Source organism: Pogonomyrmex barbatus, unplaced genomic scaffold, assembly GCF_055798465.1.
Source record: "Pogonomyrmex barbatus isolate J1 unplaced genomic scaffold, ASM5579846v1 scaffold5, whole genome shotgun sequence".
NCBI classification, from domain to species: domain Eukaryota; kingdom Metazoa; phylum Arthropoda; class Insecta; order Hymenoptera; family Formicidae; genus Pogonomyrmex; species Pogonomyrmex barbatus.
This window is the reverse complement of record NW_028297149.1, coordinates 11831207-11849315: the sequence shown is the minus strand read 5'-3', so window position 1 is coordinate 11849315 and position 18109 is coordinate 11831207. Positions and strand designations below refer to the sequence as shown.

The following is an 18109-nucleotide window of genomic DNA, read 5'->3' as shown; positions in this document are numbered from 1 at the left end:
GACCTCTTTTTTAAATTACTTCATTAATCATTGTTTGATTGCACAATTTTTTTCAACGTCTTAGTTGAAAAGATGAGATATAATTTTTACAAATTAAAAATTTTTTTGAAATATGCACTCTAACAAGTTTTTATTATTTTTTTATGACCTAAGATTTTCAATTTTAAAATTTTTAAATTTTCAATGTTCACATACTTTGTTGTGCGTCTTGTATGTTTTAAAAAATTAAAAAAAAAAAAAAAAATCATTTGAAATCCAATAACCCGACTTTCTCGATAGTCATTAATTAGCTTGCGACGTAACTGTACAATATGTCTCCTGTACAAATAGAGAATACGCCTGAATGGCGGCGCGATACCACGGAATTCCCATTCAGAATACACACACAAGCCATTAACCCGTGTAAAGTCTCGTCGTCTAATCTTGCACGCCGATCAGAGAGCCGCAATTAATTCAACACCCGGCACGAAGTCGCTATTAACCCGACTCGCGAGTCGTGAATTCTTTCGCCTCGCGACATTCGTGGTTTTTCATCGCGGAATGAATACAAAGTGGCATATGCCTTAGATCGAGATTAATACGCGAATGAGAACGAAAATCTCCGTATTTTTGAAAGGGAACCCGCACGCACTTTTATCCGCGCGCAAACCCGAAGAGAAATCATGACGGACGGACGGTAATTAAGCGCGGAGCGGTGACATCTATATAATTACCCTCATCCCGCTGACTAACATGTCAATTATCCGAGGGCGTTGACCACGATTTTAATGAAGCACAATGGTGTAAATCTTTCGGCTAGCGAGGTCTCTGCGTTCGCGAGGAACTCTCCTGAGCTACGGCGCGTTGCAGCTGCAGGGTCAATGGACACCCACGAGGAGCTGATCTCGTCAATTAGTACTGAGTAGAATCTGTAGTCAATTATGCGCCATGTCGGCGGATTAACCCGTCCGCGTGCCGAAACGTATAATTTATCATAACCGCGATATCAGATTCAGCCATGAAGTTCTCCTCGATCGAAAGGAAAGGAGAAAAATACTACGAATCGGACATTTATTACCCGCGACGTTTTAATTACGAAACATTTTTAATTTTCGGAATTTTAATTGCCGCCATTTAATTTTTTTGCGATATCGCGATAAAAAGAAACGGAGATTGTTATCGCGGATTGCTAGTATACATTTATAAATTACAGCGGAATACTCATTTCGCAGCATGGAGAGTTGTTGCTCGAGATTCATCAGATTGATTAATTTTCGCACGATAGCTATTAAAAAACGTCGAGAAATAAGCCAGAGATTGCCATCCTTCTTGCGGTGCGTACGTACAACACGCTTGATAAGGCACGAACGCAGTCACGCTTTCTAAATCTAGATCACTACTGACCTCCCTTTATTATCTTCTCTCGATACATCTCCTAACTAATGGTAGCGTGGACATAATTTTATCGTCTTAATCATCATCCAGGAGATACTCGCGATTCAATAAAAGAAAATTAAAATTCTTAGAAAATTCAAACTTTTCCACGTTTTCTAGGTTACGATTGCACACATATTGAGAAAATGATGAGAGTGTAAATTTAGAATTCCATATTGAAAATACGTGTACAACATTTAAAGAGAGATCTCGTGCGTGTCCTTTTGTCAATAGAAATGCACAGAGCAAGACATCTCTGGAAGCGATATCTCTTTTTCCTAGTGCTATCTACAACCGCATGTTTTCGTTTCGTTATCAGCATCCTTCGAAGGAAATGACGTTTCCTAAGTGAGGTGTCCCGATAATATTTATCGCGTCGGGAATGCCGAGGTGAAAGTCGAGCATTAATTAAAACGATTAAACATACGCATTGCAATTTATCGGGATATCTATTTCTTAATTAATATTATAATTAAAACCGCTTATATATATATCGCTCGCTTCACAAGTAACCGATTGGTAGAAGGAAAGAGCAGAGCAATCTTCGCGAGCGATTTGACTCGACTTAAATATTCGCGATTCGTCATCTGAGTGTCCGTCTTGTTACTTGCAATGTCAACGAATCGTTAGCGGAGCGCAGCATCTCGCTTGCGTCGTCACCGCCGGCTGGATGTAAATCGATCAGATCCTGTCGCGATTAGCGGACGGAACAACCGCACGTTCCGCTATCCTTGCGTTTCCGCAGGCTTATAAATAATCGGTTTAAGTGCGCCCGCCTGTAAATCGCCCCTCGCCTTCGCTTTCAGAAACAACACCTGCATCTCGCCCACGATTCGCAACGCCTTTCGCAATTAACAAAGCCCGACTAAGGCTCTAAATCTTACACAACCGGGGGAGAGGAAGGAGGGAGAGAATACGCGATACGCGTTGGAAAATCTTTATTGCCATTTCAGCGTACCTTGAGGAACCTTCAACCCTTCAAACTGCAGATGTATGTGAGTGGCGTAATTCGTACGTAGTTCAATTAAAGTCAAATAAATAATAAATAATTGTTAACGGATTGCACGAAAACATCAGCTCTATTTCATTCATATCTTGTCTCAATTACAATTAATAAAAAATAAGAGTTATAAAAATATCATTTTACATAATATATATGAATGTAGAAATATAGAAATAAGAATATAGATTCTGTCCGCCTGCTGACCGGTTATATGTTGGTGCACCTATCCTAAGTCAAACTATTGATTGATTCCCTCGGCATTCCTCTCGCTCGCGAATACGCGACAAAACTTCAATTTATGGAAAATCTGCCGCGGTGAAATAAGTATTATTAAAAAAAAAAAAAAAAAAAAAAAAAGTAAGATAAAAGAATAATCCAACGCGTAGTTCAATCGGAAATGTCACCGATGGGAAGTCCGCAGTGCGGTACGCTCTCGCTCTGTCTTTCTCATTGTCTCTCCTTCTCTATCTCCCTCTCTCTTTCTCTCTGTTTCGCGCACGTATTGTCATTGTTACCTCTTCTTCCCGTATCCGACATTGTCGAGCTCGACGTGTCTGTACGTCGCGTAGGTGGCCATGACAATCCCCCAGGACCTAACTCGACCTAGGATGGTTCGACGAAGAAGGTGCCTCTGAGCAACCCCGAAGCAGCAGGCCCTCCCTGGTAGCGATTATTCCTCTTCTCAGGGCGTGGTGCAAAAACGCGAGTACAAAACGCGAACGGACGAATCTGTTCGCCTTCACGCAAACTTCTTCCGCGGATCAGATGATCGCGATCTTTGACAGCTGTGAGTGCTTGCAGTGTCGATGCCGCGAGTTCGGGCGAGAAACTGACGGTCGAACGAGGATTCAGCCAGTATATAACACCTCCTCCGCCGGTACCTCGCGCCCGTCTCTGTCCCTCTTCTCTGGTTTCTCCTTCTCTCTTTCTCTCTCTTCTCCCTTCTCAACGGGAGCTCCCGCGAGTCGCCACTTCCATCGCGAGTACCCCGGCAGTGCCGTATGCACTTCCACCCCCGTCCGCGGACCAGGAGAGACGACGACGCCGACGCCGGCCATCGTGCATTCACCTCAATCAATACGCTCGGCGAACCAGGGAGAGGAGCAGGAGAGAGAGAGAGAGAGAGAGAGAGAGAGAGAGAGAGAGGAGGGAGGGGGAGGATGAGAAGAGGATCCGCCGGCGCGTAGGCATCGCTCGTTGCACATGCATGCTGCACGTGCGGACACGCGGAGGGTAATGGGCGAGGACCGGAAGGCTCGGGAGGGCGCGGAGCAATGGGCGGAGGGTAGGAATACTCTGCGAACTGCTTTTTGACGGTAATTCTGTTTTGATTGCATGCGAAAGGCTGAGATTTAATAGTACACGAAGGTATACACTCGGATTCGATGGGGTGAATAAAAAGAGATAAATCAAAAGAGTGATAAAATTTATGAGATGTAATCAAAGTGTTTTAAAAATATCATCAAACACTTTTTATATTTATCCAAATTTTTTTTAAATTTATTAATTTAATTTTTATTTACACCGAAATATTTAATTTGGAAATTATATTTTCAATCACATTTTAATTTTATTCGTTAATCGTATTTCTCGTGATCGTAAGAGTTCAATGATCGCGAGGCGATATTCTTTTCATCAACCGATGTATGTGTTATCGAATTTTTCAATATTTAGTTTGTATCATGCAATGACAATAAAGGATTAATGCGGAAACCTTTGACATTTTTAAGTAAAGCTCGTAAATGCTAGCAGGAGATTGCATTTATCGAAATTATCACAAATTATCCAGTGTTCAAACAGGGCGTTGGATGGAAATGTAAAGAATGTGTCGCCTTTCGTATAATTTCGCGATTCATGGTCAATAAAACATAAAGTCAGCAAACAGATTGTATTTCGTAGGCTTAGTACTGGCGTGTTTTCACGAGGCGTTTCTTAAAACGACTGTGACCTGAGAATCGTCGCGATATATGCAATCGTGTTATAATGGTAGATAACCACCGATGCCATGTCGCGTGTCACCCATGTTGCATGCGATTGAAAATTTAATACGCATGTACAGAAAGGAGCAATGACTCCGTAAGAATAATACCATCCACGCTTATAATAGCGCATATCGATTTAGCCTATCATTGAGTCTCCTAAACATAAGCAGATTCAAATGCATAAGCTAAACATAAGCAGATTCAAATACAGTGTAATCGATTAGATGATTGTTCAATTAATAATAAAATTTTCTAAAAAATTTGTTTAACTGATGAAACTTGACAGTATCAATGCTAATCGAAAAATTTAATCTCTTAATAGATGTAAACAATACAATTTTATCTCTACAATTTTATTTCTTTACTTTACCTCTTCTTATTTTATTTCTTTTACCAACAATTAAGTAATAAATTAATTATGTTATTAGCAAGTATGTATATATTCACTATGTAAGAGTGAAAAAAATGCGCGCAGATAATCGCCAATGCTACTCGCTGCAATCAATCTCCGTCTCATAGAAAATTGTATTTCTGCGAGATATTATCCAACGGGCAGATATAATTACATATTGCAACTTTATAGCGCGTGGGCGACGAGTAAAAAAAATGACGTCACGTATCTCTACCGCCCGCATCCGCGCCTTCAGTCTGCCTTAGTCGAGAATTCTCGTTTTCTCAACTAGGAAGAGACACGCGACGTGAGACTTCGTTATTTTATCGTTCTCATATGCAATTGCATCTCCTGTGAATGCACGCTCACGTTTAATAAACTTTCCAGGCTAAAACTTCCGGAAAGCTGATTTACGCGAAGGGGATAAACGATGAGCGATGAAACGCGAGACGAGCGGACGAGGGGCTTCCGTCCGTCTGTTTTTCGAGGGTTTCGCTGGCTGCGCCCTTCGGGGAGAGGTTCGAGAGGGTTGGCTGAGCAACGTGTCGCGACGGGGCGCCCTTAGGGGATATTTCTCTCGGTTCTAAACGCTCTTTGCGTAATTGACCGATTAAATCGCCGCGGTCCCTTTACGACGGATGATAGACGGAAGCATCGGAATTATCGGGAATTGGGTGGGCCGGCGACAAACCGGCGATTCACCCCGTCTGAAAATCTCACCACGCTCCGATGCGCGCGTGTCCGACGTAATGGGACGAATTTTACGCGCGTGCGGATCGAGTCGTACAAAATTATTCAAATCCCGATGCGTAATTTGTTGCTCCCGACAGGCAGGCTCTTCGCACCGAAACTCATGCGATGACACATACACATAATTTTTAATCTGTTTGTCGAATTAATTTTACAAAGAAGAAATCTGCATTATAGACTCGATAGATTATCAATTAATTAACAAAGGAGGTTGCTCGTTGTTATATTCTTTGATTATATATCGATCGTTTAGAAAATTTAAATGACTATGGGAATCATTAGAAATATCGCGTTATCTACACTCTTATCTTCAGACGTCAAAAATATGAGAGCCTCGTCAAAAATTCTCTCATTAACGCAGTCGATGCACCGTGTGATAACAGGCGAAACCCGTTTCGTTCGCGGCGCACGTGCACTAACTGCACCGCGCCCATTATCGTTTCTATGTGCTTCACAGAGTAAGTTTAGCATCGGACTTTATGTTGTTGCCTCTGTGTCTGTGCAATGTTCGAAGAATACCGGAGTATTTGCAGTACACGGTATTCTAAAAATATCGGCGCAATTTCAGTTGCGAATGAAAAAAATATCAATAATCGTCTCAACATCGATAATTTTACTTTTCCAGTAATTAGAGATGTCACATGAAAAAATTAAATTTCAATAAATTTTAGTTTAATTAACAACATTCAGTTTAAATATTTTTGATAAAAAATATTTATCTCCAACTCAATCACCTTTAAAGAAAATTGTATTCAAAAGATACGCTGAAACATATTTCGCAACACTCTATATGTATAAACTTTAGAGAATCCATGCGAAATCCTTTGTTTAGTATCTGGGATAAGTGTTGCCAGGGGTAAGAAAAAGCTGACAATGGATCCCGAGCGCCGATTTCCTCGACGAGTTCTGCATATAGGTGGATCTTGAAGCGAAAGCCACAGTTCCGCGCAGATTCGCCGATTCAACATGTTTCCTTTGCGGAACGAACACGACCTATTTATTCGTAAGGAACCCGTTAATTATACCGTTGAAGTCTTCTTCAGCAATATTTTTAACTTATAAATCGTGAAAGTTTCTCTTAATTCTCTTCCTCTTTCAATACGACGAAGTTACTGTGACGTATTGTCTTCCGGATACCGCGTCGAGAAGAAGCATCTGCACCTGCATCGTAACAGAACCGATGATAATCCTGCGAATTCAAGCCGGTATTTTGTCTGAAACGTCAGGCTGCGCGTTCGCTGTGCGCACCGAGCGTTTGCGTGGCCAACCTTATTTCCGCCGGACGATAAAGAATACCGGCACCGAGAGATTCTCGTTGAATCCGGAGCCATAGATCTTAATGTAACATATACACAGACCTAGTCTTCCCCTCGAAACAGCATTTCCTGCGCCTCTGAGAGCGGAAGTTTTCGTAAACGTATCGCCGTAGAATCCGCTCGCTCCTTCTGTCTAACCACCAGACGATTTACCTAAGACTAACAAGTACCTGATTGTTTCCGTCAGTCGAAAGGCACTTGGACGCATCGAAATCTCGATCTCTGTTATTTTTGAACGTTGCGATAAGAATAATTGTAGATTTGAGTTTACTTGTACAATAAAATTGATATTAATCCAAACATTAATCCTTAAAGGCTGAGTGAAATTTAAATTACTTTTCCTAAAATATCACTAATAGCTGGTAGATAAACAGACTAAGATCTAATAGATTTCAAGTGGTTCTTCAATTATAATCCATTTTCATTATCGGATTAAGCGAGTCTGAAAACTCATTGGCGAGAAGCCAATTATTACGGAAGTTCGTCCACTTCGGGCGGCGGCCTCGAAGGAAAGTTCATGATAAAAGTGGAGAGATCTTGAAACACGAAATTACAAAATTACACATATTCCATAAATAAATATTCATTCGACGAAATGAATATTTGCTCACACTCGTGACGTTTAACATTAACGGAGAATAAAGCATATAGCATTTTCCGGAAACTCCAAAAGTGAACACTACTAATGGCCAGTATTACAAATAATATATACATTTTCAACGTACAAAAGTTGAATCGATAGATATCAATTAAGTCGATAAGACCTCGGGAATATAAAGTAAAGGTAAAATAAAAATATTAATTGCAGTTTGCTGAGAAATATTCTTTTTCGATCAAGTTCCCCCGCTCGTTTCTCTTGCGGAACGGTAAACGAAACGCACTTGTACACCCGGTTTCCGTTTCGAGGCGGACGCGCGGAGTGATGCACAACGTAGTAGACACGAACGAGGATGAGCGCATCGCGTCGGCAAAAGGAATGCGAGAAGCCAGGAAACTAAAATACAGTGGGCTAACATTAGACGCTAGGAATCCGCGATATTTTATTTTTACGATTATACCGCATCCCTCCCCCCTCCTCCCCGTCGCCCTGCCAAAATGCTTGGCGTAGAGAAAAGTATGTATGCGAACGAGATACGTCGGACATACGTCGGAATGTTGTTAGCCCCGGAAAAGAAACAGACCACAGAAAAGGAAATTTGTTCGCCGTTCTGAAAGAATAAATCTCCCGAGCGGGTCGAAAACATTTCGTAAGAATTGCATATAAGGAGTAATTAATTTAGCTACCTAATTAACTCGCGCGAATAAACGTAAACTCACGTGGCGGGCCTATCCCGGAACGATGATACCGTATAAAAATATAATGAGACGTAATTGCCTATGTGCTTTTGAAACTAAATGTACGCATATTTTAATACGTAATATCATTTATAAAGTGTAACGATCATTATGCCACAATTAATTATTATAAGTAATTTAATCAAATTTAATGAATACTAGAGCAAGATATGAGTCAGGCAAAAGGTCCACTCGCTACTGGACGAATAAAATAAATCGCAAGCCGAGTGAATAAAAAACGCAAGCCAAGGTCGTCGAATCCTCGGGCGATGACGATCCATGAGCGTTGCTGTTTTAAGAGACCACCGGGAAGAATCGGTTCAAAGGCGGCGGCCTTCGTGATGCTTCAGTGGAGCGAATGAGCATTAGGCAATCGAATCCGCCCGTAAATTGCGTCGCGGAGTGAAGAACAATCTTGCGTCAATGTCGATCAACGGAAGAGGAATCATTCAATTTTGCAACGGACGATTAATAGCCGATCGACGGCGACGCCAACGCCGATGCCGATAGTCGATGGCGCCGACACGCTCCTCCTGTGATCGGATCGCAAGAACATTCTTCGGTTTGTATCGCCTGTAAGCAGATAAGCGGAACGCCGACGGGTTCCGCATGAATCTGCGCAACAGGAAATTCAAGACGTATGTCACTAGAAGAGAAGATGACTCAAGATGACGATGATTTTTTAATAAGACCAATGTGAGTAAATGAAGTTTATAGTTGGAAATGAGTTATCAATGGAATAATTATAACCATCGTAACGAGGATTATCGATTTAGCTTTTTAAAATGTGGAATTTACAACAACGGAAATTTATGAAATTATTTGTATGTGTAAGAATTTCTAGAAAACATAACTTTAATTTTTAATCAATTTAATTTAATAACATATAAATTTAATTTATTCTCATGCAATCAGCAATAGGTAATAGAATAATTATGGTAAACTTTTAAAAAGGTGGGATTTGTTTTATTTTTATTTATTATTCTCTCTCAACAAGCTGATAATAATGCACTATAATAAATCATTCAAATTGTTCGATTTCTGATCGATTAGAATAAAATATAGACTTGTCGCATGGTTCATTCGTGTAATCTTGATTTATAATGTTCTAGTTGCACTCTGAAAAAATGATGAGCGATCTTGCGGTGTTAAGGAATACTCATTAATCTTCTATCGAGTTGCGATAATAAATCGTGACGAACGTCTCGCAAGACATCCAGCTAAGATTTTTGCAAGATAATATATCTACTTATCAATATTTCGCCATTTTATGTAAAAATATCATACTTCGAATAAATGAATATTATTGGATGTTAAGATATTTTTTTTACATGTCAATTGGTTCAAGTTATAAAAACACGTTCGTGCCGATAATATTTAATAGCACTAAATAAATCGGAATGAAAATTTTTAGTACTTCGTTAACGTTTGCTCTCAGACTTATAATATATCTCGATTTCTCGGTGAAAATCATTATGAATTATTGGTCTGCGAGATGCCATAGGTATATAGGCTTCGGCGGTTCGACAACGACAGATAAATCTAAGCGTCGTGGCACCTTTATCGCCTTCGCCGATTTAGCATGACGAGATGAAGCGGCATTACGCTATTGGTCGCGGCCACACGCAGAGATAACCCATTCTCGGCTTTAATCCATCACGTTCGTTCAGATACTCCGAAACGAACTTTAATCCTGCGCTGTTACGTTTTAACTGGCTATTCGACTGACTTTTATGGTTTTCTCGAACAGTTCCGCATTTCGGTACTCTCCCCGTAATATTCTCCGGCCGAACAAAAAAAAATGAAGACGTGTAATCTCGTAAACTCTTGCACGTTCGCTTACTCCGATTCGCGCAATTCGGTTCCCAAACGATATCCCGGAAATCGCGGGACATGTGGTGTTCCGGGCACAGAAACGCCATATCGAATCCGCGGAAAATCAACCGGCGAACCTTACAACTTGCGACCGCGCACAAAGGTCGTCGAGAGTTAATTGAATTTCGTGCGATACAAACGCGAGAGTTCTCATACGGAGAAACTCTAAACGTGGTTAGACGTGCGATACCTTAAGAAAAACGCATCGTATTCCGTGCAGGTTTTATTTCTTCTCGTTGGAGGAGAAAAAAATCGATTTTCGAAAAAATGTAAAGTCTATATCCGTGTGATGATGGAACGAAATGAGCGTGAGGAGTACGCGACTTTTATCGATCGATTTCTTCCTTGTAACGATTTGCAGGTGAGGCGGATACTTTTGCGTTACGTTTTTGTAATATCCGTGGATAATAAGCTTTCTTATTAGGGGCGCCGTGCAGGGGATCCTGCACGTGTTGCCGGCACGTACACACTCCACGCCCCATTCTCTTAACGGTTCCGCGATCTCGACGATGACTATCGATTCGAACGGAGCGGAGGAACTTCCGGTCACCGTGAGAATTCGCGGCGCCGTTATCGTTTCACTTCTTCGTGGGTATTCACTTTTCCTTATTGCCCTCGTATCTCGCTTATCTCGCTCGCGATCGATTCCGCAAGGCTGTGAAATTTGTGTCGATTGCGAAAACATCCGCGATGGGCGATTTAACGGCGAATGCCAGTCCGGACGAATTAATCGCATTGGCGATTTACTTACTAGCAGTTGCATTATTTACTCGCATTCCAATCACGCTGGTATCACGATCATTAGCTCGGTAGTCTAACGTGTAACAACGAAAGTTTATACAATGTCTCGCGCGAGATTAATTTGAAAATATACTCACACCCATAAATTAAATAAATGGGACAAACGTTAAGAAAATAGAAAAAAATGTATACATACCTGTTTTAGCTGGAGGGAGAAATATTAACATTTTATGCGTATCTTACTTTTTAAAATCGTGCACTAAATCCATGTCGTCTCCTTCGGATTCTTTCGGACAATTGTCACAAATTAGCACTTAAAAAGTCGATTTAATTTTGCACTCTGTGAATATCATCGCATCAAACAACTATAAAATATGGAGAAAGTGGAAAGCGGCTGCATCTCGAATTCGACCGTAAATTTTAACTGGTGCTCACTAAATACCACGTGTCGTTCTCCGTTTACAGGTCGTTCGTAGAGTCTCATGTAACACGATTTACAGATAGCGATGGGATTTACATACCGGGTCGAGCGACAATTAACGTCGCTTGAATTATGGCAACAAGCAGATCGGTATGGGGAAACTCGATCCTTCCGCCAAATCGCTGTGGGGGAAAAACTAAACGTGCGTAGATCGCAGTACGCATGTGTATCATCTAACTCGCGAGGTGTTCGCGAAACGAGGAAATGATCATGAATTTACGTGGTCGAGCAGAACGCCTGTGGGGCACGTTAGAAAATAAATAGCGTTCTTTTCATTAAGGCCACGCAGGCATTTTACCGTTTCAAACCGTACAGAATCGCGCTACTTCGACTTCTAGACTGAGATACGGCGCAGCTTTGATGATACAAGATGACGAATGGACAAGAGGAAAAAAAAAACACATTGTTTTCTTTCGACGCTTTCTCTACCCATTGGATTATACGTCCGTGTAGGTTTGCATATAACGGTTACATGCTACATGTAAACTCATGTAAAACAAAAGTATCAATTCAATTTCTGCGAAGAATGCGATGCTAAAACTTCCGCGGAAGAAAATCAGAAACGATACGGCGCATGCACGCGCATTCACGCGATCAACGTTATCCGTACGATTATTTATTACATTTTAGTAATAAAAGAGAATGGCGATCTACAGTCATCTTTTGTGTTCGAGATTGCCGAGTGACTACCGCTTCCTCGATTCCGGCATCACGATGTGCGCACATCGATCATACATTTTCTAAAGATATCACAACGTGCGCGCGCTCAAACGGCAATTAAAAAATACTTTCCATTTATCAGGCGCGTTGCGTCGACGGGGACGCTATGGGTATATCCATCATGGTTAGATCGTATGCGTATAGGAGTCGCGGAGAAAGGACCATCTTGCATCCGCCGTGCGTCGTTCATCGATTTTCCCTCGTCGAATAAAGCGGCGGAACCGCGCGCGAAAGACAGGACGGGACGGGACGGTCCGATGGCAGCCTTGGAGCCGAACGCGGAAGACAATGAGGCACGGTCTTCGATGCAGTAACATCCGGTTACGTTTCGCGTTATTGTTCCCTCTCCGGGCCAAAGGGCAGATAGAGGTGAGGTTACGTGAACGGTGGAGAATAACGTTGATTTCGCTTAACCCTCGTTAGAGACGACGCTTCCGGGACTTGGCGCCCGCGCCTTCGCAATGACCACGGCGACGCGCAGGAAATTACGAAAATGGCAAGTTATCGATCGCGAACGCGAAATGTCACACCGGCGGATTTCACGCGCTCTCACTCTCTTATTTTCGCAACGGATAATTATCGTTTTTCCGCCTGAATGCCTACATCTCTGCACTCGAGATATCTCCTATAGCTATGGACAAAAGCAAGGATAAAAGCAAGGAAGCACGTATGTAAAACTTTGAAATTTTAATTTTTGCTCATTTTATAATTACGTTTTATGTTTATACAACAAATCTTGAAACAGACTGAATTGACAATCGTCTTAAGTTTCACAGTTTGTAGTTTACGAAATTTTTCAATGACTCTGATGTAATTTTGCAAAATTAAGAACGGAACGAATGTGGACAAGCCACTTTGGAACTTTGGTCCAGACGTTGGGGATGAGAGCAAACATTCAGGAAATTACGCAGAATTACTTATTGATTGGCGCTCGCTCCGCACGATAGAGTGATGTAGTACATTCAGCATCCAGTTTACGGAGGAAAACTCGGCCATGAAAAAATTCCATTTCAATGCCGTGTAACGCGTTTAATTACATGCGAAATGACTTAGTAACAAGAAAACTTGAAAACAACCGTTCTGATAAGATCGCTCGCGGCGCACCAAAAAACAAACGATGTTTATCAATGTTTTTTCGTCAAGTTGATAAACTACACAACATGAGTTTCCTTATCTGAAATCGATATCTCGATCAGGTGCTGCACACGTGATTATTATTGCACTTTACCAGTTTTCTGTACTAGTTAAATCTTTTCTCCTTTTAAGATAGTTAAAACTCCATCTCTTGATTTTATTAAAAAAAATTTAATCAAATCGAAATATCTCTGATAATTCTCCGTTATTTGACATTTAATTTCCACTATCGAATGCCACGCGAAATTTATAACGGAGATTATTTCGTTAACCGCTTAGTTTCACTTGCAGAAAGTGTAGATGTTATCAGGATATTATTGATATCAAAGACGCAAAAGTTTCTAAACACATGGCGTATCCTCGGATCTTCATTAAGACAAGTCGCAGAAGGAAAGTGATGTTCTGAAAAATTAATGCAAATAATAGAGCATACATTCCGTAAACGATGCCTTGTCGGTTTAAGATTCACCGTGGATAATTGATTTCGCAAATTGAACTGGCAGCTTTATGAACGTAGGAAAGTGTACCGTTAGAGCCGATTAGGAGAAAGGGGTCGATTGAACGCATAAAATCGCGCGCGTTCGGTCGAGACAAGAAAAATGCGATCGGAGCGAAGGGAGCAGGAACGAAGAAAGAAGAAGTCGCGGAATTCAGGTGGAATTCAGCCGATGCAATTAGTACCGTCGCGAGAAAGGCGCCTGTAAGAAACACGCACGGGACACCTTACGTCACAGCATTAATAAATCGCCGTATAATGGAAAAAAAAAAAGAAAAAAAAAAAGAAAAAGAATGAAATGGCGAAATGACCGGTCGACAGTCGCGATTGTGTTATTAATTTCTTTTCGACTTTTTGTAACACGAGAGTCGTCTGACAACTGAATAGTCGGTCTATCATAAACGCATTGATAATGCGCATTTATTAGCATTAAACATGTAACGAAACATTACAGATTGAGCTGTCAGTCTTACGATTTTTTTACCGCGTAGTAAAAATTGCAATAAAACCTTTTGTTGCTTTGAGATAAATATCGCCCTCATAAAATATCGTAATATCATTAACAAGTTACAATTTTTTCGACAATTAAAAATTCAGAACTTTAATTGTCTCTGAAATTATTACTTGTTTTACTTGTTTAATTTTGTACAAACTCTGAAATTATTACCCTGCGGATTTGTGTCTACGAAAAGATTGAAAGAATGCAGCGCCTAGAATTTTTACTGATACTTCGTACTTGATTTTAGGAATGCGGCGCGAGTGAAAGGGCACGCCTGGATTTTCGAGGACGCGGATGATTAGGGAGGCTTTCTCTGGCCGACGAATCGATCGCGGCTTTTCAATGTCGTAGTGAATAGAATTTGATAGAACCGAGTTTGGGACTCGATATACCTCTATCACAGCAAATTCATCGTCTATCTCGGGCAATCGCGGCCGTATATTCCTTTCATTCGCACGCGGCCTATTGTGCTTAGAAAGTAATCCGTGGAACGGTGAAAAGGTGAAAATGGATATGAGCCTCACGCTCGGCTAGGCACAAGAAAACCAGCACGAAATTCAAAACCGACGCGCGAGAGCATTCGGCCGTCACAACCGATCGGCCTACAGAGAGATGATTACAAGTCTCGTATCGCGCGCACATAGCGAGTCCTGCGAATGATGCTGAGTACTCTCGCGATAAACGCAACTTGTAAATTTGTCATTAAAATTGTCAAGTCGATTTGTCGAGCCAAAAGTTCGCTTTTAATGAATATTCACACGCGTATATTCACACTGGGCACTCGTGTTTTTTTTAATATAGCGATTATATCGCGATAATAATATTACATACTATCAAAATATTGTAAACGACGTGTCCATGAAAATCGGGATAAACTTTTCAGTTTCGTTAACTTAACTTTTTTTTGCGGTATTAATAAAGTAAAGTTAGAATTTCTATCCGGCCAATTTCACCAATTACCGCAAAGTGACGAATGTCCTTGGTTTTTCCGACGAGTGCAATGGACCGTGCGGTGTACACTTCAGAAGTTGCATCGCGTGTTGCACGTTATTAAGTGTAATTCCGAAGTGTTAGCCTGGATGTTATAGGTATATACAAGATAAGTACTTGCCCGCGTTATACGATGAGTGTCCTACTCTGGTATCATCGCCATTTCGCGGATCATACACGGCGGATTGATTTGTAACGCATCGGCACTGGCAAAGAGGAAAATGGACAATGGACGATGTGCTCGTATCGACATGACTTAAATCGGATTATGGATGTCGAGGAGATTGCGAGACTTATCGACTTATAAGTAGATAATCGATAATTTGTTTTCATTGACGCGTATCATCGGATTATTACGATACACGCATCCACGCATCCACGCTTATATATATATATATTCTTTTTGAAAAAAAGAGAGAAAAAGAGAAAGAGGAAGAGAATAAAAAAAATATATATATGCGATGACATATTATGAAAGCAACATACGAGATGAAATGCAAGTGACAAAATAAGTCCGTTGAAAGTATCTCTCAACATTCTACATGGATAATCGAGCGCGACAAATAGTGCCTTGAGGCGAGCGGAAAATCAATGAGTGGGATTCAACTCGGCGAGTCGTTAATTTATCAATGCGATAGGAAACAGTTGTAGTTTTGCGAACATGCAGCCTTTTGCGTCGCACTGAACGTCTTACATTTTTTAATCATTGAACAAATGATAGACTCATCCACGTTTCTGTGAACAGTTTTGCTTTGTTCACGTCGCAGTTCAATACTCTTCTTTTTTTTTTTTTTTTTTTAAAGATTGGTATTATTCTGGTCAACGGAAAGCCGGACCGAACTTGATCGCTCCATTTATCATATCGTACAAATAACCACTATAACCACAAGACGAGCCAAAGGCGATTCCGTTATTATAAAAGTCCGTGTATCAAAAGCGATTCTTTTTTTTAGCATAAAACTTTTGAGATTTTTTTTAATATTTTGAATAATATTTACATAAAAAAGACTATATTCCGACTAAAACAAATTCCAAGTGCCACTCGATAATATTTTTATACCTTTTGAAAAGAAACAACAGATACAAGGGTCATCTCGGTAATGCACATCTTCTCGATTTACGTTTGCGCAACCAAAACTTTCTCATTCTAGTCAGCGCATCAAGCGAGACGAGATCTCTAAGCTGTCCAAATCCATGATCGATGGATAAAAGGTATCCATTGAAGCCGAACGCAACAGGAAAAAAAAAAAAACGATCTGACAATGCTGCGGTATTCGAAATTAATTTAACGGTACGCAATTTAAAGTCGCAGGGCTGATCGAGATAAAACTAATTAAAGAGCTCATATTTCCATCTTAATATTATAAACTTTACATTATATTATTTTTTTTTCCTAAGAATGGAAAGAAAAAAAATCAGAGAGCAAATGAGTCAAATTGCTTAGAACTTTTAAAATTATTTAAAATCAGTACTGAAAACACTTTGTAAAAATATACATATAAATCATAGAAATGACAATTGATGTCGATATCAGTATTTTATCAACGTACTGTTACATTTACAAAATAATCCAATAATAATTTGACAAATTAAACACTTCACATTTTCATGGCTTATGTTTGGCTAGTATCATCTCGATGCGGCCCTGAGAACTTGTGAGAACATAGTTGAGTTCGGTCTTGAAGGCGGGATGCACAGCCGAGAGAACAAAACAAAAGCCCGCTTTAAATCTGAGTCGTTACATCTCCGGCTCTCGAAGGAGAAACGCGCGGAGATGAAGAAAATGATGATCGGTCCATATTCAGCAGCGCGCGCGAGAATCACCGCGGGCGTATGATTAATGCGGACGATTTTTCCCGGAAATCGCGCGTTTATCTCGTAAACTTTCTAACCGCGAAAGTATGCTTTTGCCATACAATGTCCATTTTATCGAAGAGGATAATTAAAATTTCGACGACATCCTGTGTTCGGACACAAGTCACGATGGCGATACTCGCGGGAATTTCTAATCAGAATGGTGATAAAACTGTTGTAAGATGCGATTTGCACGCATGCTTCATTGCGTGCTAATATTTTCACGGTACATTTCAATATAATATGTATTCATATTATTTACCGCGCGTCTGAATCATCGAGAATATGATAAGCGAAATATTTGAAATATTTGTAAACCACCGGACGTCCTCTCAACCGAGATCGCATTAAATAAAATACCGCGATATTGTCGGATAAAATAAACAAAATGTAAATAAGTTGAATTTTTCCTCGTCTGTAAAATTCCTCTTTCATATAAAGATTAATGTCGCTCGATGTTATCTCGAGGAAAGCCGCGAGGATTAATTTCGCACTCGATGTGCAAAGTGTTACGACGCTTCCGGCGGCAGTAAGCGGCTTTATAACGGATTAAGTTCTATCTCGGAAACGCGTATTTTTCCGGAAGTCGATTTCCCCCAATTTCCGAAGCAAGGTTAACTTTCGATCGATTTAAAGATTAACTCGAAGCGACTTGTCGGTCGCATTGCATTCGCGCCAATTGCAAACTTGTTGCACCGGAGAGTGAAAATCGTGCGGGGAATTTACGAGCTCTTATCTAACGGAGTCACGTTCCGAGAAACGAAGATTTGACCACCAATCGGCTCGCGATAATAAGATTGTGAAATCGAAGAAATGGATATCTGTATCACCGGGAAGCATGCGACAGCTATCCCGTATGCAGCTGTAACACGATAATGAAGTGTGCGATCAATCTAGCGTATACTTCACTATCATATACCTGCGTCCAATCGTACGTACACACATACCTTTCAAAATACGTTTCAAAATACGACTCCGTGATACTGTCTAATGTCTTTAAACTTCTCGATGCCGTCGCTCTTCGATGTATTTTTAATAGAATATGAGAGAAAGAAAATTTATCATCGACCAAAATTATTCTCGTGCGAGATGAAAAAAATCTTTACAAAAATCTTAAATTTAAAAAATT

General features: G+C 40.5%; 1 protein-coding gene and 1 long non-coding RNA gene across 7 annotated transcripts in view; one reads left to right on the top strand and one right to left on the bottom strand.

Annotated features, from left to right (window-relative positions):
• Jupiter (microtubule-associated protein Jupiter) overlaps window positions 1-18109 on the bottom strand; it is a 57530-nt gene that overhangs the window by 20109 nt on the left and 19312 nt on the right. For 2 of the 6 annotated variants that reach the window (XM_089081468.1, XM_089081470.1), the window contains exon 1: window positions 2932-3242. The exons of 2 other annotated variants lie outside the window; for them this stretch is intronic. In XM_089081468.1, coding sequence (XP_088937594.1) covers window positions 2932-2993 — 62 coding nt within the window. In that variant the 5' untranslated portion in view covers window positions 2994-3242. Of the gene's footprint in view, window positions 1-2931; window positions 3244-18109 lie in introns of those variants that run through there. 2 more of the 6 variants (XM_089081469.1, XM_089081471.1) reach the window with 2 other exon arrangements.
• On the top strand, window positions 3467-9507 carry LOC105431570 (uncharacterized). The gene is made up of 2 exons (XR_968320.2): window positions 3467-8886; window positions 9303-9507. It is a non-coding gene; the product is annotated as an uncharacterized LOC105431570 (long non-coding RNA).